Source organism: Oncorhynchus kisutch, linkage group LG29 (assembly GCF_002021735.2).
Source record: "Oncorhynchus kisutch isolate 150728-3 linkage group LG29, Okis_V2, whole genome shotgun sequence".
Classification (NCBI taxonomy): domain Eukaryota; kingdom Metazoa; phylum Chordata; class Actinopteri; order Salmoniformes; family Salmonidae; genus Oncorhynchus; species Oncorhynchus kisutch.
The window spans coordinates 9,949,763-9,975,888 of NC_034202.2; the positions used below are offsets into that span (position 1 = coordinate 9,949,763).

General features: G+C 41.8%; 1 protein-coding gene across 4 annotated transcripts in view; it reads right to left on the bottom strand.

Moving 5' to 3' along the window:
* Window positions 1-18,682, bottom strand: part of LOC109880098 (scavenger receptor class B member 1-like) — a 32,207-nt gene extending 13,525 nt beyond the window's left edge. For 3 of the 4 annotated variants that reach the window (XM_031808967.1, XM_031808970.1, XM_031808969.1), the window contains exons 1-8: window positions 18,235-18,643; window positions 12,792-12,952; window positions 10,325-10,466; window positions 10,001-10,204; window positions 8,484-8,579; window positions 7,606-7,721; window positions 7,163-7,329; window positions 4,874-4,992 (exon numbers count right to left, since the gene is read on the bottom strand). In XM_031808967.1, coding sequence (XP_031664827.1) covers window positions 4,874-4,992; window positions 7,163-7,329; window positions 7,606-7,721; window positions 8,484-8,579; window positions 10,001-10,204; window positions 10,325-10,466; window positions 12,792-12,952; window positions 18,235-18,348 — 1,119 coding nt within the window. In that variant the 5' untranslated portion in view covers window positions 18,349-18,643. Of the gene's footprint in view, window positions 1-4,873; window positions 4,993-7,162; window positions 7,330-7,605; window positions 7,722-8,483; window positions 8,580-10,000; window positions 10,205-10,324; window positions 10,467-12,791; window positions 12,953-18,234 lie in introns of all 4 variants that reach the window. The other variant, XM_031808968.1, reaches the window with a different exon arrangement.
* Between the last annotated feature and the right edge of the window lie 7,444 nt (window positions 18,683-26,126).

Consider the following 26,126-nt stretch of genomic DNA (forward strand, 5'->3'; position numbering starts at 1 on the left):
TCTCTCTCTCTCGGAGGACCTGAGCCCTAGGACCATGCCCCAGGACTACCTGACATGATGACTCCTTGCTGTCCCCAGTCCACGCTGCTGCTCCAGTTTCAACTGTTCTGCCTTATTATTCGACCATGCTGGTCATTTATGAACATTTGAACATCTTGGCCATGTTCTGTTATAATCTCCACCCGGCACAGCCAGAAGAGGACTGGCCACCCCATATAGCCTGGTTCCTCTCTAGGTTTCTTCCTAGGTATTGGCCAGTTTTTCCTAGCCACCATGCTTCTACACCTGCATTGCTTGCTGTTTGGGGTTTTAGGCTGGGTTTCTGTACAGCACTTTGAGATATCAGCTGATGTACGAAGGGCTATATAAATACATTTGATTTGATCAGAAATAAAGTGTAGACATTGTTAATGTTGTAAATGACTATTGTAGCTGGAAATGGAATATCTACATAGGTGTACAGAGGCCCATTATCAGCAACCATCACTCCTGTGTTCCAACAGGTTGTTAGCTAAGACAAGTCTATCATTTTTAAAAAGGCTCATTTATCATTAGAAAACACTTTTGCAATTATGTTAATCACAGCTGAACTGTTGTGCTGATTAAAAGAAGCAATACAACTGGCCTTCTTTAGACTAGCTGAGTATCTGGGTTCGATTACAGGCTCAAAATGGCCAGAAACAACTTTCTTCTGAAACTCGTCAGTCTATTCTTGTTCTAAGAAATCAAGGTTATTCCATGCGAGATATTGAAAACAGAAAACCTCTTACGCATGTAGTACCTTGTCTGAGCCGCTTGAATTGCAACTCCACTTTGTCTCTATACTGACATTTTACCTGTTTGATTGCCTTGGAGGATAATAAATACTGTTTGTATTCGGCCATATTCCTAGTCGCCTTGACATGGTTAAATGCAGTGGTTCACGCTTTCAGTTTTACGCATGCTGCCGTCTATCCACCGTTTCTGGTTAGGGTAGGTTTTAGTCACAGTGGGTACAACATCTCCTATACACTTCCTGATAAACGCAGTCACTGAATCAGCATATTCGTCCATGTTATTCTCAGAGGCTACCCGGAACATATCCCAGTCCGCGTGATCAAAACAATCTCAAAGTATGGTTTCCGATTGGTCAGACCAGCGTTGAATAGACCTCAACTCAAACAGGAAGTACCCGTGCTTCTGCCTATAGGAAGGGAGGAGCAAAATGGAGCCGTGGTCAGATTTGTCAAAAGGAGGGTGGAGGCCTTGTATGCATCGTGGAAGTTAACGTAACAATGGTCGTGTTTTTCCAGCGTGAGTGCTAGTCGAGAGAACTTCGGCAGTGGTTTTCTCAAATTTGCTTTGTTAAAATCCTCAGCGACATTAACTGCAGCCTCAGGATATATGGTTTCCAGTTTTCATAAAGCCCAGTCAAGTTACTTGAGGGAAGTTACTTGAGGGAAGTCGGTGTTGACCAACCCCAGATGGTCAGTCCCACATCGGGGAGCCTTCCTCTCGCCATATCCTCTCCCTCCTGGAACTATGCATTGCTCAACAGTCCACGTCTGATCCCACTGCCAATCGTTACAACAGCAGTTACAAACCATGTCTTCACTTAGATAACGACGCCGCCTTGTATGGAAGTAAACTACCAAGAGATCTGGCCCTAATTGGCACAGTTGGTAGTGACAGGCTCAAACCCTGCTGTGGTTGTCCCCCCTTAAAATTGCTACACACCAACAGACCGATCATAAACAATTACTGGGCAAAGCTTATTGCCATGTCTGCAATGCTTTTATAATTGGCAGTGGTATGATAGTAGAGTGACCTAAATAAGTGTGCGATTCTTGCTTAGTCAGCGATCATAAACCAACTTTATTGGTGCAAATACTAGCAGCTCAGATGCACAGTCTTATCTGTACAATACATCTTATCACCTTCAGCCATATTATGGACATGGTGCCAATAATTAGTTGCAGTGTATTGGCCAGCAACAGTACGGGATCACCAAAAGCACCAGACACAGCCTTACCACACCACCCCCCCCCCCCCCCCCCCGGCCTTAATCTGTTTATAGGAGCAATCTCAACACCATCATAATACCCATTTCCTCATACCGTAATACATAGCCTAAATTGGAGCTGTAGCTTTTCTATCTAATGGTAAACTGTGCCAGACAGTTTACCATTAGCATGCACACGTTTTAAATATTTAGCTGCTAATGTCTGTTCCAGACAATTTGACTTGAGACTTTTTATAGTTTCATCTTGGACCGGGAGGATGACTGCATGGCAGGCAACCTAAACCACATCCATGACCCCCAAGCCTAAGAGGATTGTTAAGATATCAGCTCTGTTTTTTGGTGCAATCTATAGGAGGACATTTACTGCCACAGAAAAGCACTGTATATAATTAAGGACCCCCAGCAACCACGGTCACTAATGGCCTTCAGTCCTAAAGAACAACTCATGCTGTGGCCAACATTCTACAGCAAGGCATCGAGTCGACTAGGTTAAAACGTTATTTTATTTTTAAAAAATCTGTCGATGTGCTCTTAATTAAGCAACCCGTTGCTCCTGTAAGTCGCTCTGGATAAGAGCGTCTGCTAAATGACAAATGTACTATGAAAAAGAGTACACCATATCCAACTTGGCACAGGAGCTGGACAAAAAAAGATTTGGATGATATCTGCTCACGTTGGCTGCCCCACAAGTGTATTTTGAAACCAAGCTCTCTGCGATCACAGTTGAAGATCACGTTTGCATCAAACATCGAGTGGATATGAATGTTTTTCTACAAATGAGTTCAGAGGCAGGACTCATAGGAGTCACAAACACAAAAATAAAAAATGTGAATCTACGAGAATGACTGTCCAACACAAGTTTCTCACCCTCAGCCAGGGAAAATAAATGTTATCTAAATTAATTCTAAGAAAGTGCTCTGGCCAAGCCTCCTCGGTGTGTGCGTCAGGTGATTGCCTCAAGGACAGGCTGCATGGTGTGCGTTCGCTACGGCTAGGAGATCAGATGTGTTTACACAATCAATTTAGATAAGGGGAAACAGCCTCGCTTTTACTGTCAGAGATATATGTTTATAACAATGTGAATGGGCCCAATTCACACGTCTAAATAGGGAAGAACTTGGCACAGATGCTTCAGGCATTCAATTTGACCTTTGACACTAAGTGGCACCAAGACCACCACGGTATTGAAACACTTACACCCCCGATACAGACCAGTGGGGCTAAAAATCAGCGTCGCAAATCTAACTGGAACTCAATATATCTGTCAGAGAAGTGCCGTTCTTCATCTAAATAAACCCACCGGGGTTTTAGTTCAGGGGTTAAGCGATTGACTGCGAAACTGTAGAGACCACATTGGAGCCGTCTTGTCTCTGGATGGTCGCCTGTCAGAAACCCACTGGTCTTTGACCCTAATAGATCATAAAGGTGTGTGTGTGGCCGTCCACTAATCTGATCTCTTCTTATCCAAGACGTATTCGATCAAAAAGGGGACGAGTCCACAGTCAACGGGAAAAATTCATCTTAAACTCAGCAGAAAAAGAAAACGTCCTCAATGTCAACCCCGCTTATTTTCAGCAAACTTAACATGGGGAAATATTTGTATGAATCAACAACTTAGAAACTGAACAAGTGCCAAAGACATGTGACTAAGAGAAATTAAATAATGTGTTCCTGAACAAAGAGGGGGGGGAGAAAGAGTGGTAAAATCAAATGTTCATCAGTATCAGTGCATCTCCTCCTCATGGACTGCACCAGATTTGCCTGTTCTTGCTGTGAGATGTTACCCCACTCTTCCACCAAGACATTCCTGTCTTGCAGGAAATCACCCACAGAACGAGCAGTATGGCTGGTGGCATTGTCATGCTGGAGGGTCATGTCAGGATGAGCCTGCAGGAAAGGTACCAGATCAGGGAGGAGGATGTCTTCCCTGTAATGCACAGCGTTGAGATTGCCTGCAATAACAAGCGCAGTCCGATGATGCTGTGACACACCGCCGCAGACCATGACGGACCCTCCAGCACGATCCCGCTCCAGAGCACAGGCCTCGGTGTAACACTCATTCCTGCGACGATAAACGTGAATCCGACCATCACCCATGGTGAGACAAAACCGCGACTTGTCAGTGAAGAGCACTTTTTGCCAGTCTTGTCTGGTCCAGCAAGTGGCTTTGTGCCCATAGGTGACATTGTTGCCAGTAATGTCTGGTGAGGACCTGCCTTACAACAGCCCTCAGTCCAGCCTCTCTCAGCCTATTGCGGACAGTCTGAGCACTGATGGCGATATTGTGCGTTCCTGGTGTAACTCGGGCAGTTGTTACCATCCTGTACCTGTCCCGCAGGTGTGACGTTCGGCTGTACCGATCCTGTGCAGGTGTTGTTACACTTGGTGTGCCACTGCAAGGACGATCAGTTGTCCGTCCCGTCTCTCTGTAGTGCTGTCTTAGGAGTCTCACAGTACAGACATTGCAATTTATTGCCCAGGCCACATCTGCAGTCCTCATGCCTCCTTGCAGCATGCCTAAGGCACATTCACACAGATGAGCAGGGACCCCGGGCATCTTTCTTTTGGTGTTTTTCATCCAGAGTCAGTAGAAAGGCCTCTTTAGTGTCCTAAGTTCTTAACGGACCTTAATTGCCTACCATCTGTAAGCTGTTAGTGTCTTAACGACCATTCCACAGGTGCATGTTCATTAATTGTTTATGGTTCATTGAACAAGCATGGGAAACAGTGTTTAAACCCTTTACAATGAAGATCTGTGAAATTATTTGGATTATCTTACAAAGACAGGGTCCTGAAAAAGGGACCGTTCTTTTTTTTGTTGTTGCTGAGTTTAAGTGTTCCAATTCAGGACAGCGTGTATGTGTTACTCACAGGGTGGATGTCTATGAAAAGTCCGTGTTCGTCCTCAGTAGGCTGAAGTCCCTGTACGTAGTCCAGCAGCACAGGGTCAGCATTGTAGAAGTGGGGTTGGGAAATGAACACTGGGGCGTCTAGAACACAATATTAATACAGCGTCACCTTGACTTGTACCATCATGCATTTCCTTTTTAACAAGCACACTACCGTTCAAAAGTTTGGGGTCATTTGGGACAAGAAAAAAAATATCTAAGAAAACATACATGAAATGAGTCACAAAATGAATAGGAAATAGTCAAGATGTTAAGGTTATGAAATATTAATTTTTATATTTAAAAAATTGAACTTCAAACTCTGATTTCGTCAAAGAATCCATCATTTGCAGCAATTACAGCCTTGCAGACCTTTGGCATTCTAGTTGTCAATTTGTTGAGGTAATCTGAAGAGATTTCACCCCACAAGCACCTCCCACAAGTTGGATGGGCATTTATGTACCACACGGTCAAGCTGTTCCCACAACAGCTCAATAGGGTTGAGATCTGGTGACGGTGCTGGCCACTCCATTATAGACAGAATATCAGCTGACTGCTTCTTCCCTAAATAGTTATTCCATAGTTTGGACCTGTGCTTTGGCTCATTCTCCTGGTCTAGGAATAAATTGGCTTCAATTAAGCACCGTCCACAGGGGATGTATGGAGTGATAGCCTTCCTTCAAGTTCACTTTTACCCTGTACAAATCTCACTTTACCACCACCAACGCACCCCCAGACCACCACATTGCCTCCACCATGCTTGACAGATGTCATCAAGCATCTTTTTTTCTGCGTTTCGCAAATGTTCTTCGTGAGCCAAACACCTCAAACTTAGATTTTTCTGTGCATAACACTTTTTCCCCCTCTGTTCAGAGTGTGTTCTTTTGCCCATCTTAATCTTCTCTTTTTATTGGCCAGAATGAGATATGGCTTTTCTTCGCAACTCTGCCTAGAAGGCCAGCATCCTGGAGACACCGCTTCACTGTTTCTAGTTAATGAAGCTGCCAGTTGAGGACTTGTGAGGTCGTCCGTTTCTCAAACTAGACACTATAATGTGGACAAGAGGTTGAGTCATAATTTAGAACTTAGTTTGAAATCAGGGACGGGCAACTGGTGGCCCAACTTTTGTAGGCATGTGGATCAATTCTAAGAGTTAGAATAGTAGAAATTTGAAATCTGGACGTGCAACAGCAGTTTCGCTTGTTATGTCAGTCACTCAATAATCCCATGTCAGCAAAAAAATAAAAATCTGGCTAGACTAATACAAATCTATCCAAACTTTTATTAATCATGGTTCAACAGCCTGTCGGGCCCCAGTTGATTTTGTTAATCACGCAATCAGATATCACATTGAAAACTGCAAGCATTTCTCATCACCCGATGGCAAAAAGTGTAAAATTGCATACAAATTTGTTACAGGCTTTGGTTTTTCCATTTAGAATTTCGAGGTTGGACGCTAGCGGGCCGATGGGTGTCACCTCATTAGTCAGAATGTGTTATACTTCAGCTGGTTTGTCATCTTGTTAGTGGAAAGTGTTTAATCAGTGTTGGCCCAGGTGATATTTAAGAGTGGCTGGCCCAGTACTCCAGGTGTCTTGAGAGATGTGGAGGGTTAACACCTTTAGTCAAGCTACAATTCGGCGCCAAGTGCTCATGTGATCTTGAGATGTGATGTTCTATGGGGCGCTATTGGAAACATAAGTGTGTAATGACTCGTGTTGTCGTCTCATGCCCAAGTGTTTCTACAATGTGTTTATACAGCGACATGGTTCCTCGGTGTGTGTGCGCCATACTTCCTCCTCCAGTCTGTTTGCCAGACAAGGTATGTCGGTTATGACTAACAGGGTAAACAGCAGCGAAATGTGCTCAGAAACATCTCACTTGGAAATAATTACTCCAGTCATCATTCAGTTCCTATTGGGCAAAAACAAAAAACTACAAATGGCATGTTTGTAGAGTGACAAGCTTGATGTCGTCGAGTCCTAGGAATATGGGACCAAATACTAAGCGTTTGACTATTTTAATACACTATCAGAGAATTTGTCCAAATACTTATGACTTCCTCAAATGGGACTTGATACAAAGTGCATTCATGTCTAAACAGTAAATCATATGTATGAAAATACCCTCAAATAATAAGTGACATCCTGTCTGTACTGTCACCTGATATGAATCATTTGATCTCAAATTCAAAATGCTGGAGCCAAACTACAAGTTTAAACTCCACTGTCCAAATAAATACGTAGGGGAGTGTGTATGCATCTGTACTCACTGGATCGACAGCTGCTGACGTTGAGGAGGCCAGATTGTCTGCAGGGACAGAAGCCCTCATTGGGAGCGTAGTCTGAGCCATTAGCCAACATCGTCTTAGGAGCCACAAAGCGATAGAGGGGAATCCCTTTCATTATCCCCTCACGCTGATACACCAGCTCCAAAGACCTATAGAGAGTGTGTGAGAGAAAGGGGGATACCTAGTCACAACGCATTCAACTGAAATGTGTCTTCCACATTTAACCCAACCCTTCTGAATCAGAGGTGTGGGGGGCCTGCCATAATCCACATTTTCGGCTCTCGGGGAACAGTGAGTTAACTGCCTTACTCAGGGGCAGAACAGATTTTTACCTTGTCAGCTCGGGGATTCGATCCAGCAACCTTTCGGTTACTGGCCCAACGCTCTAACCACTAGGCTACGTGAGTGTTGGAAAGCGTGTGTACCTGCAGGCGTCAGGACTGTAGAACGGCAGTGTGGACTCTTTGGTCATGAAGGGCGGCCACATTTGTCCTGCTGTACCGTTGATCATGTTACACTGGGGAGTCTTCCAATATATCAACTAGAGACAGAAGGTTAACATCCGTTACACATTAAGCTCTCTAGAGCAAGAAAGTTTAAAAAGTGCATTCAGGATTTGACTAAAGTCAAACTTTATATTCATTTAGCTGAGCTAGTCAGATTGAGAGTTTAATAGTCACATGCATAGGGTTGTTGGTGTGATTGCAGGGTACAGGGAACATCTTAGGCATTGAGCTCTAACATGTAGGACAAGTGAAATAAAATAATGAAAATGGTCATAAAACCCACAGAAATAGCACTATATACACACATAACCACTGTGGCAGTGATGAATAGATAGTGTACATTGAGGTGGAGGCAGAGTGAAGCCTGTTGTGGGGGGGACCAAGTGAAAATGGTCCACTCCGTAACAGTAGCGGCAGATAGCCTGGTGGGTAGGAGCATTGGGCCAGTAACCGAAAGGTTGCTGGATCAAACCCCAGAGCAGACGAGATAAAAATATGTCGTCCTGCCCCTGAGCAAGGCATTTAACCCACTGTTCCCCGGGTGCCGATGACGTGGATGTCACCCGCACACCTCTGATTCAGAGAGGTTGGGTTGAATGCAGAGGGCCCATTTCAGTTGAATTCATTCAGTTGTACAACAGATTAGGTATCCCCCTTTCCCATTGTAAAAGGACCCCATGAAAACAAAGGGCCCATATTTGTTTTCCCTCATCTGTGCTTCTAACTGCCCTTCTCAAACCAAATCTGTAAAGGTGAAAGGTCCTGGCTGTGTGATCACTAAACTCCAGACATCTCACCTTGGTCAAGCCATTCCATGAGTTCACTTTGTGAATCAGCCGGATGTCATCCTTCCCAGTGTGGACGGTGAACATACCAGTGTTGGAGTTGTTGAACTGATGGGAGAAAACAGAAGGACTGATATTTAACCAGTCACACACAAAAAAAAAAAAGACAGCCAACTTAAACAGGCTGTAGATAAGGGGTACTTATATATTATTTGAGAAGGTTGGGTCACAAACACATACTTCCTATGTGGCACAAGTCCGGATGGATAGTCATTTACCAGCGGCGAACGACTGCCCCCTCATTGAAGCTCCCAAGTGTTGCAACGGTCTAAGGCACTGCATCTCAGTGCTAGCGGTATCACTATAGACACCCTGGTTCGATTCCAGGCTGTATCACAACCGGCCGTGATTGGGAGTCCCATAAGTCGGCGCACAATTGGCCCAGCGCGTTCGTCAATATAAATAAGAATTTGTTCTTAACTGACTTGCCTAGTTAAATAAAAAGGTGAAAATATTTTTTTTTAAATGTAAAAAAAGCCAAAGAAGTTTAAGGCTGACCTCAGTACTGCAGGCATGGTTAACAGAAAACAGGATCCCCCATTAGAGTGAATGGAAAAAATGCCAATCTTCGTGGCCAATCTAAATAAAAACATTTTTGAAGACAATGATGGTACCAATAATTGCTTCTAATAGACCAGATAAGGTTCTTGAACAGATTATCTTTTATATACATTAAAAATACCCCCCCCACAGAAGAAGTTAAAGGATTACTTTGATGCCAATTGAAGCCTTGAACTTGAGTTACTCAATGGAGGGGGCAGCACTGAGCTAGCCTGCAAAGTCACTTCCAGGAGCAACTCAAAACTGCACATATTAAGTCTCCATGAAAACAGCATCTTAACAGAGCATTGAAGCCAAATAAAGTCGGTTAAAATCTTTACGTAGGAATGAGAGGTGCGATGGCTTTGTCCATTCATACAGTCATTGCTCACTACCCACGACCCCAAACTGTTCAAACCGTCCCCTGGGGATGGAGTGTGGATGTGGTCATGTCCATCTAGGTTCCAACACTAAACTACCTCCTGGGGGATGAGGCCACTAGGCACATTATTTGGCTTGGATAACTACAAGATTTAAATAGCTGGTAAGCCATCTAACACTTGATCAACTGGACATTTCTGACATGGTATTAATAGTGCTTTAAGGTCTGCCTGTGAATTAACAGTCAGGAAACTGCCCTCGCACTACATCATTTCAAAGCCTGACTGAGGCCTTGATTAAATTAGCTCAAGCATTAAAGGGATACCGTGAGATCCTAGCAATTGTTTTGCTACTTACTCAGAGTAGAGATGAACTTGTGAATCGCATCATGTCTCCGTGTGCAGTGTGAAGGAAGAACGAGGTGGTTTCGCAAGCCAATGCCAACTAACGTTAGCACAATGGCGAAGTCCAAAGGTACACTAGCATATGCTACTGTACCTGTAGACTTCCGGTCATTGTGCGCTCATCTCCTCCACCCGCTCACTCACCTCAGAGAAGAGGCCAAACTTGCCAGTGGAGGGTAGCATCCCAGGGAACCACTTATTGAGGAAGTCCACCAGCTTGCTGTCGTAGCCCCACATCAGCTCCCCTACAGACTTGCTCAGGAAGGGTCCCTCCTTAAAGCTCTTAAAGGTGGCACTGAGCAACAGACGCACTGCGTGTGGCATGTTGTCCATCATCACCGCCGCACCCTGGAAGACAGAGGGGAGAGGGAAAAGAGGATGAGGAGAAACGGGATGAAGTGGGGGAGAGATGAGGGGGGCAAAGAGATAGGAGTCCAGTTCATATTGTGTGCAGCAGTGCCGTCTTACCAACACCAGCATGTTAGGGATGGTGACCACATCCGACTCGTTGCCCACTGACATGCTGGGCTCAAAGAAGTAGCTCCTGTATTCAAGATACGACACTGTATGGTTGGGATGGAACGTGATGTTCTGCTTCTGAAGACGCTTCCTGAAAACACACAACCTCAGGTCAACCCTCACAACTGACAGATGCAAATGGAGACACTTTACAGAGGGTTGATAGATCTCCAGTCTTAACTACTAAGTCTGATTGAATAGCTGATAGAGAAAAGATGCAGAGAAAGGAGAGTTAACTTGCAGGGATAGGGCATGTCAGTTTAGGTTATTTTATTCAATCACAAAGGGCATTCCACTGACACTGGCATCCTACAAATCGCTTACCGAGATGAACAGGGTAGAAATTCAGAGTTACTCAAGGATAAAGAGAAAGGGAGGTAAGGTAATGAGAGAAGGAAGATCAGTTTGAGAACAGAGTAGGGCTGCACGATATGGGCAAAAAAACATTGATTTATTTTTAACTAAATATTGCGATGCCGATTTCTTTATAAGTAAAACGCAGCATCGTTCTTGTTTGGAACAACCTGACTGCATTTGACCTAACAGAAGAGCATGCAAACTTGGTGAATCTAACAGCGAGGAGGAGCTGCGCTGCTTGAGTAAGGGGGCGGGGCGTGACGTGTGCGGAAAGCAGCCACAAGAGCAGAAAAAAACTATCAAAAAGTTTGTTACATGTGGCTGATGAGCATTTCCAAATAATGCATGCAGTGTAGATCTCTTCCAATATGAATATTGCATGTCAATATTGCAATGTTGATGCAAATTCAATTAATTGTGCAGCCCTAGAACAGAGACTGGATAGATCAATTGGATACGTTACAGGGTGAGATAGGCCAGATCCATAAGGAAAGGGGGTTCAATTTGGGGCGTTTCTCCCATTCTTCTCTGCGGATCCTCTCAGGCTCTGCCAGGTTGGATAGGGAGCTTCGCTGCACAGTTATTTTCAGGGCTCTCCCGAGATGTTAGATGGGGTTCAAGTTCTGGCTCTGGCTGGGCCACTCAAAGACTTGTCCCAAAGCCACTCCTGCGTTGTCTTGGCTGTGTGCTTAGGGACGTTGTCTGTTGGAAGGTGAACTGTCGCTTCAGTCCGAGGTCCTGAGCAGGTTTCATCAAGGATCTGCCTGTACTTTTCTCCATTCATCTTTCCTCAATCCTGACTAGTGTCCCAGTTCCTGCCCCTGAAAAACATCACCACAGGATGCTACCACCGTCACCATAGGGATGGTGCCATGTTTCCTCCAGACTTGACACTTGGCATTCAGGCCAAATTCATTTCTCAGTTTAGCCGGGCAGCCAGCTCTGGGAACAGTCTAGGTTGTCCAATTGCACTGTATATTTCAGAGGATTTTGGTGGATCAGAGCAGAAAACTAGTTTGGGAAGAACTAATGGCACAAAATATTGCAGGACGCAGTCATTTGGGCAACCCCCCCCTCCTCGAGCGTCTCATTGGTTCCTGCATGAACGTCCCCCTGAGCACACTGTCTTCATGTTTGTGTGGCACTTGATTTCCACTGATTGTCAACGCAATTAAAATGTGGGTCAAAAATGAGTTATTCAGGGGTTGAAGGACAGTCTACCGGTGTCGCCCCAGTCTCTAGCCTGCTGTGTACTGGAATCCTACTAGCGAGTACAGCATCTTACGCTCACGTGTGCCCTCGCCATCTTTAACAGAGCTGCGGGAAACCGGCACCTGACAGGTGGGGGCGAAGTACACCATCTAACAGTGTCCTAGCTATTGTTAGCTAGATACTCGTCACACCTGCTGTGTACCAGAGTCCTACCTAGCAGTGTCCTTCGCTCCCACTTGCCGAACACCTGCCTCGCCATCATTAACAGACCTGTGAGAAACCAGTTCCCGCCTCTTCTGTGGGGTTTACCAACGTTATGGTGCATTACCGCCACCTACTGTAGGGCTCCCCACCTCCCAACTGTGTACCGGGATTCTAGCTTTAAAAAAAATTGACCAATAGAAATAAAAGCGAGAGGTTCCTGCAGATGCAATTGTATCCTTCTCCAAACGTACAACAGTTCAGTCAACACACCATCATAGAATCTCGTGAAAGACAAATTACCACAAGATTTTCTAAAGTAAATTGTGTCCATTACATGTTGTTATTCCAATTTATGGCTAATGTTAGCTAGGCTAGGGGCTAAGGTTAAGTTTTGGAGTGTTAAATTGTTAAATGCTAGCTAAGGGTTAAGGCTAGGTAACATGTTAGTTACGGGTTAGCGCAGCATTCCCCAAACTTTGGGTCACACGAATTGAAAACGGGCAAACAAAAAGGCACTCGCAAATCTGAGCTCTTTGTTGCAGGTAACAGCTGAATAAGATGAGAAATAAAAAGAAATCCGCACACTACTTCCTGCTAGTATCACTGCTCTATATTACGTAGCCGGTCAGGTGTGAAAGCCTACCTGTATACGTAGGGTCCTCTCTGCTCCACCATGGGTCTCTCTCCCGCCAGGAATTCGGTGGGGTTGAGGATGTTGAAGAAGTAGACAGACATGAAGAACGGGACAGGAATGTCCTTCCACATGGTGTAGGACACCTCATTCTCAGGGTCTATTACTAAGTTCTGAGAGAAATGATGAAAGGCATATTATACAGTGGGGCAAAAAAGTATTTAGTCAGCCACCAATTGTGCAAGTTCTCCCACTTAAAAAGATGAGGCCTGTAATTTTCATCATAGGTACACTTCAACTATGACAGACAAAATGAGAAATTCCAGAAAAATCACATTGGATTTTTAATGAATTTGCAAATTATGGTGGAAAATAAGTATTTGGTCACCTATAAACAAGCATTTGTGAAATCATTTGTAGAATCGAAATTGGCCGCAAGAAGCCCAAACGGATATAATATTTGACTAAAACAATTTCAAACCTTACATTTGTTTGCATATTCCTCCATACATACACATAATCTTCCCAGATCCTTGATTTCCTTTGTCTGTGCTTATGGACTGCCCTCTTCAATTCAAACCACAGGTTTCTAATGGGGTTCAACAGAGTTCAGAGACTGATGGCCATGGCAAAATGTTGATCTGTGAGGTCAGATAACCATTTATTTGTGGGTTTTGTTGGTGTGTGCCTGGGGCTGTGGTCTTGCTAGAAGATCCAATTGCAATCAAGTTTCAGCCTCCTGGCAGAGGCTACTGGGTTTTTGGCTAAAATGTCCTGGTACTGCGTAAAGGTAATGATGCCGTTGACCTTAACAAGGGCGCCAAGACCAGTGTCATGACTCCTGGGAGGATCCAAAGGATCAGGTTACAGTGCATCAGCTCTACAGAACTCTCCCGCAGAGGGAGGGGGATTGATGTGTGTGTGTGTGTGGTTCACACCACAAGCCCATCAGAAATTGTAAGGCAGCAGACGATTCCTTTCTGCTCTAGTTGGAGGGATTGGAAAGTCTGTGTGCCTTATGAAGGGGTTTACAGCCCAAAACTACAACATTAAACAATGGACATGAGGACAGAAAGAGATCTATCATCCTCCAAATTCTGGTAATAAGAGGTGGATTGTGGAAAATTAATGTCTATTTTGTGATGCCATTAAAAGTTATATGAAGACGTTATGACAAACACTAACTTTAGTTTGTGTATCATTATGTTTACATACTTTACATTGTGTAGAAAATATCCAGATGAACGAGAACATTGTGACAATAAGACTGATTTTAGTTATCTAAAACGAGATCGTAAAGTTGTGATGCCTTGCCTCGTAACTAGCTACGCCCCAGGGAACCCAGAGAGCGTGTCAGCAAGACGGAAACGGCCCTTTCTACCCGAGGGTATAACGCATTTGAGTTAAGAATTAACAGACTAGGATGACCACGCGCTACAGCAGGGATCTACGATTAGTCACGACCCCAAAACGAGGTTGAAGACAAAAGGAACCTCTTAACAATCAATGTACTTTTATCTAAGGTCAATTTAAGCTAGACCATCTGGTTATTCGCTTCAAATCATCGGTCGTCTACACAGTTTACACCCGAGAACAAGGCCTCACTAAGCGGAACTCAGCCCGCGAAGGCCTCTGCCCAACAAAGACCTTCAACACGTAAATACATACATTCTACTTCTTAACCATAAGAGTGGCAGTTCAAGGTACTAGAGATACATTTTGTGAACTACGCTTAGTGTATCCAAGTGTTGCTTCTCTTTAAATCTCCATCTTGTGTAACACGTGTCAATGTGTTGATCCACTAGGGACTGTTGTCGTCATATTAAGTTTCTAATCAATACAGAGTGTGTGTATGTTACCATTTAGCTTGTTAGCAAATAAATAATCAAATCAATGAGTGGTACAGAATGATCAGTGAGACTCGGGTTTGTGCTAATTATGCAAGGCTGATATGAGGAAATGATTAATTATTGACCGTTATGGAGTTAATTTGGTAACTCATTAAACAAAATCCTCCCACGGTGCCCCAGATTCCTAATGAGTTAATTGTTACATGATCATTTAATTATTACCCAATTTAAGTGGAGAAGATTATTATTCAATGAATAGCAGACATTACATTAATGAAAGTCACGTCACCAGTGAAAGCAAAATAGCCCCGTATCAGATCCTCCACCATATTTTACAGTAGACATGAGTTATTTTCCGCTTATGCATCAATATTTCCAGAGCAAACCCACCACTGGTCTGTGTGGCCAAAGACCTTTATTTTTCCATGTCATCGGACAGTAGCGCTGGTTCAAATATGCACGTTCATAGCAATCATTTAAGGAGGTCACAATTTCTATATTCTAGTTTTAACAACCAGGAACTTAAAAGCTGAAGATTATGCATTACACGGCATAAAACGGTAAATGATCAAGGAGGAACTAGCTTAACATTTAAAAGGAAGTTGTGGGGCAAAACCAATATATAAAGAGCAAATAAAAAATAATGTATTGCTGTTATTTTACCAGGTAAGTTGACTGAGAACACGATCTCATTTACAGTAATGACCTAGGGAATAGTTACAGGGGAGAGGAGATGAATGAGCCAATTGTAAGCTTGGGATGATTAGGTGACCGTGATGGTATGAGGGACAGCTTGGGAATTTAGCCAGGACACCGGGGTTAACACCCCTACTCTTACAATAAGTGCCATGGGATCTTAAATGACCTCAGAGTCGGGACACCCGTTTAAAGTCCCACCCGAAAGACGGCCCCCTACACACGGCTGTGTCCTGGGGCATTGGGATATGTTTTTTTAGACCAGGGGAAAGAGTGCCTCCTACTAGCCCTCCAACTACACTTCCAGCAGCATCTGGTCTCGCATCCAGGGACTGAACAGGAAGAGCCCTGCTTAGCTTCAGAAGCAAGCCAGCAGTGGGATGCAGGGTGGTATAATAAATAGTATAGATTACTACACTGAACCTTTTTTTTTTTTTACTTTGTGGCTGTACTATCTAGTGTAAGCCACCCATTCGCTGATTTCATTCTTTTGTGGGTAGACATTTTGGACAAAATTGGACTACTGAGAAGTGGAACCGCGTTCCTTGAAGTGATGAATTATGCTTCACCATCTGGCAGTCCGACGGACGAGTCTGGGTTTTGAGGATGCCAGGAGAACGATGCCACTGCCAACTGTAAAGTTTAGTGAAGGAGGAATGGTCTGGGGATTTTATTTATTTATTTATTTTACCTTTATTTAACCAGGTAGGCAAGTTGAGAACAAGTTCTCATTTACAATTGCGACCTGGCCAAGATAAAGCAAAGCAGTTCGACAGATAAAACGACACAGAGTTACACATGGAGTAAAAACAAACATACAGTCAATAATGCAGTATAAACAAGTCTATATACAATGTGAGCAAATGAGGTGAGAAGGGAGGTAAAGGCAACAAAAGGCCATGATGGCAAAGTAAATACAATATAGCAAGTAAAATACTGGAATGGTAGTTTTGCAATGGAAGAATGTGCAAAGTAGAAATAAAAAAATAATGGGGTGCAAAGGAGCAAAATAAATAAATAAATAAAAATTAAATACAGTTGGGAAAGAGGTAGTTGTTTGGGCTAAATTTTAGGTGGGCTATGTACAGGTGCAGTAATCTGTGAGCTGCTCTGACAGTTGGTGCTTAAAGCTAGTGAGGGAGATAAGTGTTTCCAGTTTCAGAGATTTTTGTAGTTCGTTCCAGTCATTGGCAGCAGAGAACTGGAAGGAGAGGCGGCCAAAGAAAGAATTGGTCTTGGGGGTGACTAGAGAGATATACCTGCTGGAGCGTGTGCTACAGGTGGGAGATGCTATGGTGACCAGCGAGCTGAGATAAGGGGGGACTTTACCTAGCAGGGTCTTGTAGATGACATGGAGCCAGTGGGTTTGGCGACGAGTATGAAGCGAGGGCCAGCCAACGAGAGCGTACAGGTCGCAATGGTGGGTAGTATATGGGGCTTTGGTGATAAAACGGATTGCACTGTGATAGACTGCATCCAATTTGTTGAGTAGGGTATTGGAGGCTATTTTGTAAATGACATCGCCAAAGTCGAGGATTGGTAGGATGGTCAGTTTTACAAGGGTATGTTTGGCAGCATGAGTGAAGGATGCTTTGTTGCGAAATAGGAAGCCAATTCTAGATTTAACTTTGGATTGGAGATGTTTGATATGGGTCTGGAAGGAGAGTTTACAGTCTAACCAGACACCTAAGTATTTGTAGTTGTCCACGTATTCTAAGTCAGAGCCGTCCAGAGTAGTGATGTTGGACAGGCGGGTAGGTGCAGGTAGCGATGTTAGGTAGGATGTTTTTCATGGGTCAGGCTAGGCCACTTAGTTCCAGTAAAGGAAATCTTAACGCTACCACACACAATTACATTGTTATGATTCTGTGCACAAGGCGAAGTCCATAAAGAAATTGTTTGTTGAGATCGGAGTGGAAGACCTTGACTGGCCTGTACAGAGCCCTGCCCTCAACACCATCAATTATCCTTTGGAATAAATTGGAACGCAGACTGCGAGCCAGGCCTAATCGGCCAACATCAGTGCGACCTCACTAAAGCTCGTGGCTGAATGGAAGTTTTCACAGCAATGTTCCAACATCTAGTGGAAAGCCTTCCCAGAAGAGCAGAGGCTGTTATAGCAGCAAAGGGGAGACCAACTTATTATTAATACCCATGATATTGGAATGGTGTTTGACAAGCAGGCGTCCACATACTTTTGGTCATGTAATGTCCAGAAATGAAATCAAAGTATTATATATTTCAGAGAATTTGGGAGTGTCAAATAAAATCACCGCCAGTTGGGATACCCTACTATAGGTCTATAGTCATCGACACCAACCGAAGTCTTGCATGTGTTTAGTCTACACAGTACAAAAAAAAGTAGCCAATTGTCACAGATAAGAGTTATTTCAGTAAAATTTAGATTTTATATTTACTTAAATCTCAAAAGTAAAAAAAAAAAAATAGCTGCTCAAACACACTTAAGAATAAATCATTTCAAATTTCTTATATTTAGCAAAACACGATTATTATTATTATTATTTTTTTTTAATCACACCCACAGAAGTATCGACCGCAACCAGTAGAGTACGTTCCGGCTTGTAGAGAACTAGGATTCCAAACAAATGTATGGCATTCATCTCAGACTGTAGCCATGTGGTAGGTATTAAGCATAGTTAAGCCCTAGAGTAAAATGCCTAGCTTGTTTGCGCTTTCCCAACAATGCAGTAATCAATATCAACATAAATCAAATAAGTAGAAAAAGAACGAGAAATACGAGTAATAAGTCAAGTTCATTCTTCGCAATATACGTTAGTCGTGACTGACCAGGAGAAAACGAAGCCTTTTCCATTAGATGTAGGCCTACAACAGAAGTATAAAACTATAGGAAAAAGCTAAACTCCATAGCTTTAATCTCAATAACTTACCTTTACTATTTGGTCGTCAATGATGATTGGTCCAACGAATAGAATAACTAACCCAAACACTGCAGTCAGAGTACCCGCGACAAAAAGTCCGATTGCTAACTTAGATTTATTCATTGTTATGGACACAGTTTAACTGTTCACCGATAAAACTGCAGGCCTACTGAAATGTATAGATAAAAACAACGCATGTACGCTATCTGCAATGCCAAGTTCACTGGCTTTTGTTCGGACGCTGCCTGGTTCGTTGCAGAGCTAAACAAGGCAAGAAGATGACGGACTGTCAACCGACTCACAACAACACCTCAAGTGTTGAAGGACCTTGCCACTCCTCAGAAGATGATCTTAAAGTCCAAAAACAGGTACATGAATAAGGCTTGTCTTGAAGTCGAGTGTACGCGATTAGCAGAGGAACCGCAGTGTTTATATTGTACAAGCCACGCCTTCCTTCACGCTGAGGCTGGTGGGGGCTGTAGTTTATTTACGTTAACAGAGACGCATTTCATTTATGTCATGACGTTTCGTGCAAAATCTAAGAAAATGTGATATACACATTATTCATGTATATCAATATTGTATGAATAGAGTTTCCTCACATTTTAAGAACTGATCATACACTAACATTTGAAAACTAAACACATTTTTATAAATGAGGCCCCAGGTGGGAAAAGGAAGATGGAGCACAACATGTTGATCAGTCACCTTTGGTTTGCAGTTGTGAATTATGAGGCAGACAGACAAACAACAGACAGAAAATAATAATGCCATGTGTAAATTGTGGTGAAACGCTCTGGACCGAAAGAGCCCCGTGGAAGGCAGCAAGCAAATCTGTACACTCAAGGCTGACTTACTGACATACACATTACAGTTTTAGATTCGTTTTTGAAACCTCCAGCCCTTCAAAGAAATAGTAAAAGGGAAGCCTTTAGTTTAGACAGAAAACACCACGTATTCGTTAACCATTTATTTATTAGAAGATTGCAGTACATTAGGCTTAGCATTAAGCTCTGCTACTCCAGGGTAACTCACTGCCAGAGCATACATCATGTAAGATAATAAGAATTACAGGCAGTGAACAAGATGTGCTATACCAATCCCCCTGACCGAAACAAAAGCCGAGGCCAAACATGTGGAGGCTGGGGTGTGTGGTGGGAAAGCAGAAAACAGACATGCATGGCATACGGCGCATGTCAAATCAGAATTTGAATGACTTTTTATTCGTCACATACACAGTGTACAGCAGGTATAAAAGGTGCAGTGAAATGCTTATGTGGTAGCTCCCTCAACAATGCAGTACATTCATCAATATCAATAAATGGTCACATAGTCGACACAGTTTAGTAGAATGTTGTAGTGGGCATTGTAGCTCTTAACACTGCAGTAAAATGTCAAACAGTACACAATCATTTTAAATGTTAAATAAATCAAGAAATGGCACCGCATATCCAATCAAATAGCACTGTAACAATTATCCAATTAACACAATATATACTAAGAGTGATATGTACAGCAGTAGATATATTAGAATCTAGTATAGAAATAAGTCAAGAATCTTGTACTTTGACAAATCTTGTACTGTGACAAACTCATATCCTCTTGGTCACAGGCAACCGGTAATCTCCTGCTTACAGTGCAGCTACACCATCAGATTTGTGAGTGTGAAAGAAATATGGCCACAGATTTATTGGCCCAGAATGCATTTCTGCACATCACACAAGCTGCACAGAATCAAGAACATAATTATCGAATTATCACCACGAAAGTATCATTAGCTTAAAACGAGCAGTGCTAAAGGACACTTGATGTTGAGCAAGGGTGAAAGTAGATACATTTTTTCCGGGTACAGGACATTGCGCATGCTCCAAAACATCGTGTGGGCCTAATCATAGAATTACATATTAATTCATTACGATCTCTATGGACATAGTCATAAAGATGGATGTCATTTCAGTTGTAAAATGTATTACATTTTATTGCGGCGTAAACACAACCAGTCATTATGTTTGTTTTTTAAAATCTGACTTTCAATGGCTCCTTCACTAGGCTACCCAAGCGCATTCATCCACTTGCCACATATTTCCAGCCTCCAAACAATGGAGAATGGAAAGAGACCATTACACAAAACACCAAAAAGTGTAATGACAGTTTGATGTTTATGCTGATGAAGGTAGAGAACCTATTTTGGAAGGTTTGCAAATTTGGTAAAATATTGTCAGTGATGTACTGCAGTGAAAAGAGGTTATTGTGTATTTTCCCGTAACTTAACGGCAGCCTGTTGCGAATTTGTCATTTCTTAACAGGAAACTACAATAACTTACTTACAAAATGTTGCCTGTAACAAACTTGCTGCCACGAGCAATCTTGCCAATAACCAACTGTGCCTTCAATAACTTCTGTTGACAACATGCACATCGCTTGCTGATTGGCAGCATACTCTAACAGTGGTAGCCAGAAGATTGCAGGCACAGTTTATTATAGGTGTGGCTTTCAGCTAGCGCTTTTAGGTCTCCCATAAGAGGGAATGTCATCCCAGTTAATCTGGTCTGTTCATAAACTATTAAATTGTGCGCTAGCAGGAGGAGGCGAGTTTGATAAGTACTCACCCCGTTCCTGTACAAAGGACTGAAGACCGCTTTAAAATTAAGTTGCTTTTAACATGTTTTCATTTCTTAAATGTCTTAGCCTGGTTAAATAATTTGTACACATTTCAAATGCCTTTTACAGATTTTATGTTTTACAAGAAAAAGTACTTTTATTCATGGTTGTTTCTATTGTTTTTAACCACATGTACTTTTTAACTAATTTCAATGTAATATTCAAATGCTGTTTTTTATGTTTTTATGCCATTTTTATGTACATAAAATGATCAAAAAAAATATAATCAAGCAAATTTTTAAAGAAAATTCAACAAGAAAACACAATAAAAAATGGCATGTTATATCAGGAATAGCGTGTTGACTAGCCGTATTCAGTGGCTTTGATAGCCATGGGATGGTATGGACGAAAGGATGCCTCAACACCAGACAAAGGGTCTCCCGCAACATTTAAGGTACCGGTGGCCACGGCCTGACAGTGCTACGGCGCCTAGAGGAGGGATCTGTGCCCTGAAGGAATGGGACGGAGTTGATTCAGAAGAGCAGGAGGAGGCGAGTTTGATAAGGACTCACCCTGTTCCTACACAAAGGACAGAAGACAGCTTTTTGAACAAAGTGACTTTTTAACATGTTTTCATGCCTCAAAAATGTATACTCTTGTTTAAATCATTATGTGCACTTTTTACATGGATTTTACTGATTAGATTTTTTTTTAAGTACTTCTATCTTAGGCTGCTTTGTTATTTTTTATTAAAAAACGCATACCGTTTTGTAAATGTTCAATGCTGTTTTTAACACATATTATGCTGTTTTGAAGTGTACAAAGTATTATGTAAAAGTATGAGCTGTTTTAATGAAACCCTGTGACAAAAAAAGCTGCATTTAATACAAAAAATAAATAAGATATTTAATTTGTATTTAAGTTATATATTATGGATCCCCATTAGCTGCTGCCAAGGAACAGTTAAGGCAGTTATACAGTTAAAAACATTAAGTGTGCCCCCCCCCCCCCACACACACACTATTCTATAACACAAAATACATGTATAAGCTAGTCTCCATATAATTGTACTACTCACTTTCCTACCACACCATCAGGTCAGTGAGTATGATGAATTAACTACAGTAAGTTACTATAACTCACTTGTAACTAGTTGACAGTAAATTATTGACAATTAAACAGTAACTTCCAGTGAACCAGCTGCCATTAAGCTAGTAGAAATTGTACAGTAACCTCTTAACAATGCAGATCTCAATTGTCACAAGATCGTATAAATATTGCAGAACTGACAATGTGGAGACAAAAAAGGCCTCAACTTTAATCAACATAACAATAAAACCACTTAAAATTATACACCATTCACACTGAAGGTTGGCAAAAATACAACATATTTTAGACCATGACCCCAAATATGATAATAAGCCCCACTAGCACATTGCCACCTCCTACATTTCAAAGTGCAGTAATGAGTGTACCTAATGCTGCGTTCGTTGCCAAGTGGGAAGTGGGAGTTTACCACATACAACTGGTAATAATCCAGTTGAATGGCCCTCCAACTGGTAATTACTAGTGGGAAATGCATCTTCTCCAAATTCTCCAACATGCTGACCTCTGACGCCACCTACTAAAGAAATTAGCTCGATAACAGTATTTTTGGCAGTTAAATGTAACAAAACATTATTCATAAAAAGCAATCTGTTAATATGGTTTTTGAACTCTATAATTTGGTTACATGAATGATAGCTGTACTTTAAGTTAATGATTTTTTTTGAACAGGATTTTTCTTTGCTCCACTCTGGAGAGATTAATTTGTAAACATTTGTAAAAATTCTATAGCAATATAAAGTGGGAAAGTGGCCTAGCGTTTGTACAATTATTAGACACTGCAGTAAATAAACCTGAATAAAACCATCTGTCTTGTCCAGGACCGGAGTCTGCACAAAGCCAATAAGAACCACAGTAGGCCTTTATACAAACAAGCCATATGCCACACAGGCCTGCCATCATTCACTTTGAACTGGACTGTGTGTTTACAGGCAGTTGCAACAGCGTGACATTAGATCATTACAACACATTCACCAAAACCCACAAAATACACCTGAATGGATTTCTGCAAATATGCAAACACCCTCAATATGCAAACACTCTTACATTTGCGAACTTTACAGTCCTATTGATCATACAACCATGAAAATGTAGGCTCTCTTTCCCTCAGTTATGCACATCATCAACAACAATATCAACAACTAATGCTAGCCAGAGCAAGATTAGTTAAAATCGAAAGAAGGAACATTCGATAAACTTTTTCAGCTAGTTGGCTGTCAAAATTGCACTGATAAACGATGGGGAATTGTAGCCTCCTTGTCCTTCTGCAGCTTGCCTACCAATGCATGCTTGTCCCAACCAAGCACCCAAGCTAAATGGCTAAAGTTGGCTAGCTTGTTAGCTAGCTACTTCCAGACACAAATGAGAGAACACCTCACGCTGACCATTTTACTTACCCTAGCAGAGCTGGTTACCTAGGCTGTTTACAAGTTATCTAGGGCGTTCATGACTATTCATTTTTCTGCCGACGTTTACTGATACCGGTCATGTTCAGCCGGTGTTGAGCGCTCATAAATTCATCAGTTTTGCGCTCTGGCACACTCAGATGCGAGTGCTCTGAAATCGGAATAGATAGCCAGAGTAAATTTGTGAACGAAAGAGATATGCTAACTGGATAACAGTTGTTCATGTTCTTGCTAGCTAACCAAATTACATCTGTATCTCTAGCTGTGTGTAGCCACCAAAAAAACAATATGAGGGGAAAAAGTCAGTCACTCACCCACTCCTCCAATGGCATGACATCCTCCTAGCAGCTAGCTAATGTTAGGCTCTGTGTTTTCATCTTGCTACATAAATAGATATGCTAGCCTATTAGCCATGTTATGACTGACTTGTGATAATTGCTCTTGCTAGTTTGATTGTATTGACATTCCCAGCCTTAGTTACATTTTTGTTTTTGTCCAGAATATTGAGTCATTGAAACTGAAACAGTGCATCCTGAATGGAGACAGAAAACAATGTACCAGGCCAGCTGTGATTTACAAACTGATAGCAATATTTTTTGGACTATCAATAAATGTATTGGTCAATTGTATTAATCATGCATTGAACTGCATCCATGTATTCTGCTAACAATGCCTTAGTGTACGTCATGGAAAGTTGAGTCAAATATAACATATTTGTAAATTCTCTCATAAAGTTGGTTTTGTAGCATAAACAGGGAATTTAATATTCTTGACTGATATTATGATTGTCTGTTTGTTTCATATCTGCAATGTAGTTAACTTTTTATGGCTGCAGGGGCAGTATTGAGTAGCTTGGATGAAAACGTGCCCATTGTAAACGGCCAGCTCCTCAGTCTCAGTTGCGAATATATGTATAGTATTATTAGTATTGGATAGAAAACACTCTGAAGTTTCTAAAACTGTTTGAATTATGTCTGTGAGTATAACAGAACTCATATTGCAGGCAAAAACCTGAGAAATTCCACTTCCTGTTTGTATTTTTCTGGGGCTGGCAGATTTTCAACTAAGCTGTCATTGAAATTACAGCGAGATATGGATGAGTTTTCCCTTCCTACGCCTTCCACTAGATGTCAACAGTCAATAGAACTTTGTCTGATGACTCTAATGTGAAGGGGGGTCGAATGAGACAGGAAATAGTCACCACTGCCACGAGTTGACCATGCTTTCACCATGCGCGTTCACAGGGGAAGGACCTACGTTCCACCGGTCATCTGTCATTCTAATTCTAATTCTAATTCTAATTCTCCGGTTGGAATGTTATTCAAGATATATGTAAACAACATTCTAAAGATTGATTCAGTACATCGTTTGACATGTTTCTACTGACTGTTACGGAACTTTTTGACATTTCGTCACATTATAGTGGACGCGCTTTGTGACTTTGAAATTGTTTACCAAACGTGCTAACCAAAGTAGCTAATTGGACATAAATAACAGACATTTTCGAACAAATCAAGCATTTATTGTAGACCTGGGATTCCTAGGACTGCATTCTGATGAAGTTCATCAAGGGTAAGGAAACATTTATCATGTATTTTCTGGTTTCTGTTGACTCCAACATGGCAGCTAATTTGGCTACTGTTCTGAGCTCCGTCTCAGATTATTGCATGGGTTGCTTTTTTCGTAAACCTTTTTTTAAATCTGACACAGCGGTTGCATTAAGGAGAGGTATATCTATAATTCCATGTCTATAACTTGTATTATCATCTACATTTATGATGAGTATTTCTGTTGAAACTATGTGGCTATGCAAAATCACTTGATGTTTTTGGAACTAGTGAATCTAATACGCCAATGTAAACTCAGATTTTTTTATATAAATATGAACTTTATCAAACAAAACATGTATTGTGTAACATGAAGTCCTATGAGTGTCATCTGATGAAGATAATTCAAGGTTAGTGATGAATTTGATCTCTTTCTGCTTTTTGTGAATGCTATATTTAGCTGGAAAATGGCTGTGCTTATTGTGGTTTGGTAATCGTTTGTAGTGCTTTCGCTGAAAAGCCTATTTGCCTATATTAACAACAAGATTAACTTTAAAATTATATAAAACACATGTATGTTTTAGGAATTGTAATTATGAGATTTCTGTGGTTTGAATTTGGCGCCCTCTATTTTCACTGGTAGTTGTCATATGGCTATAACAAGTTAAAACGCTGTCAGTTCCACATTAAACTTTGGGTCACTGGTTACTTTGTGTGCTAAACATGAAATGTTTTTTTTTTATGTGAAGTTATAGTGGTACATTTTGATTGGGAAATGCTTAATGGTTGTGTTTTTGTATTCTGATGATTGGGCCCTACTGGCTTATTATGTCGGAGTTTATGGATTGCTTGTCCTTTAACGTTCAAATACCGAGAGCATTTTTGCACACTTAGGACTAGATTTGATCAGATCCACATAGCGGACACCCGGTTGTTTCTGCTGTGTCGGAGGTGGCGTTGGGTTAGAGATGTCAAATCTACAAGTGTCTCCCGGCATTATACCTGAAGCGGAAACTGCCATTGGCTGCACGGAGCTGCATTAAGACAAATCCCATGCAGCAGTTTTTACAAGTTAGAACACTGGAATGTGATACAGTATTTAATCTACACCTCGATAAGGTTGATAGAAATCCTCATTTTCTTAAAAAATTTGACAGCTCTAATGCAGTTACACCTTTAATGCAGTTACACCTCCGACATCGCCAAAACACCAGCTATACGGATGTCGTCTATTGCGTGTTTA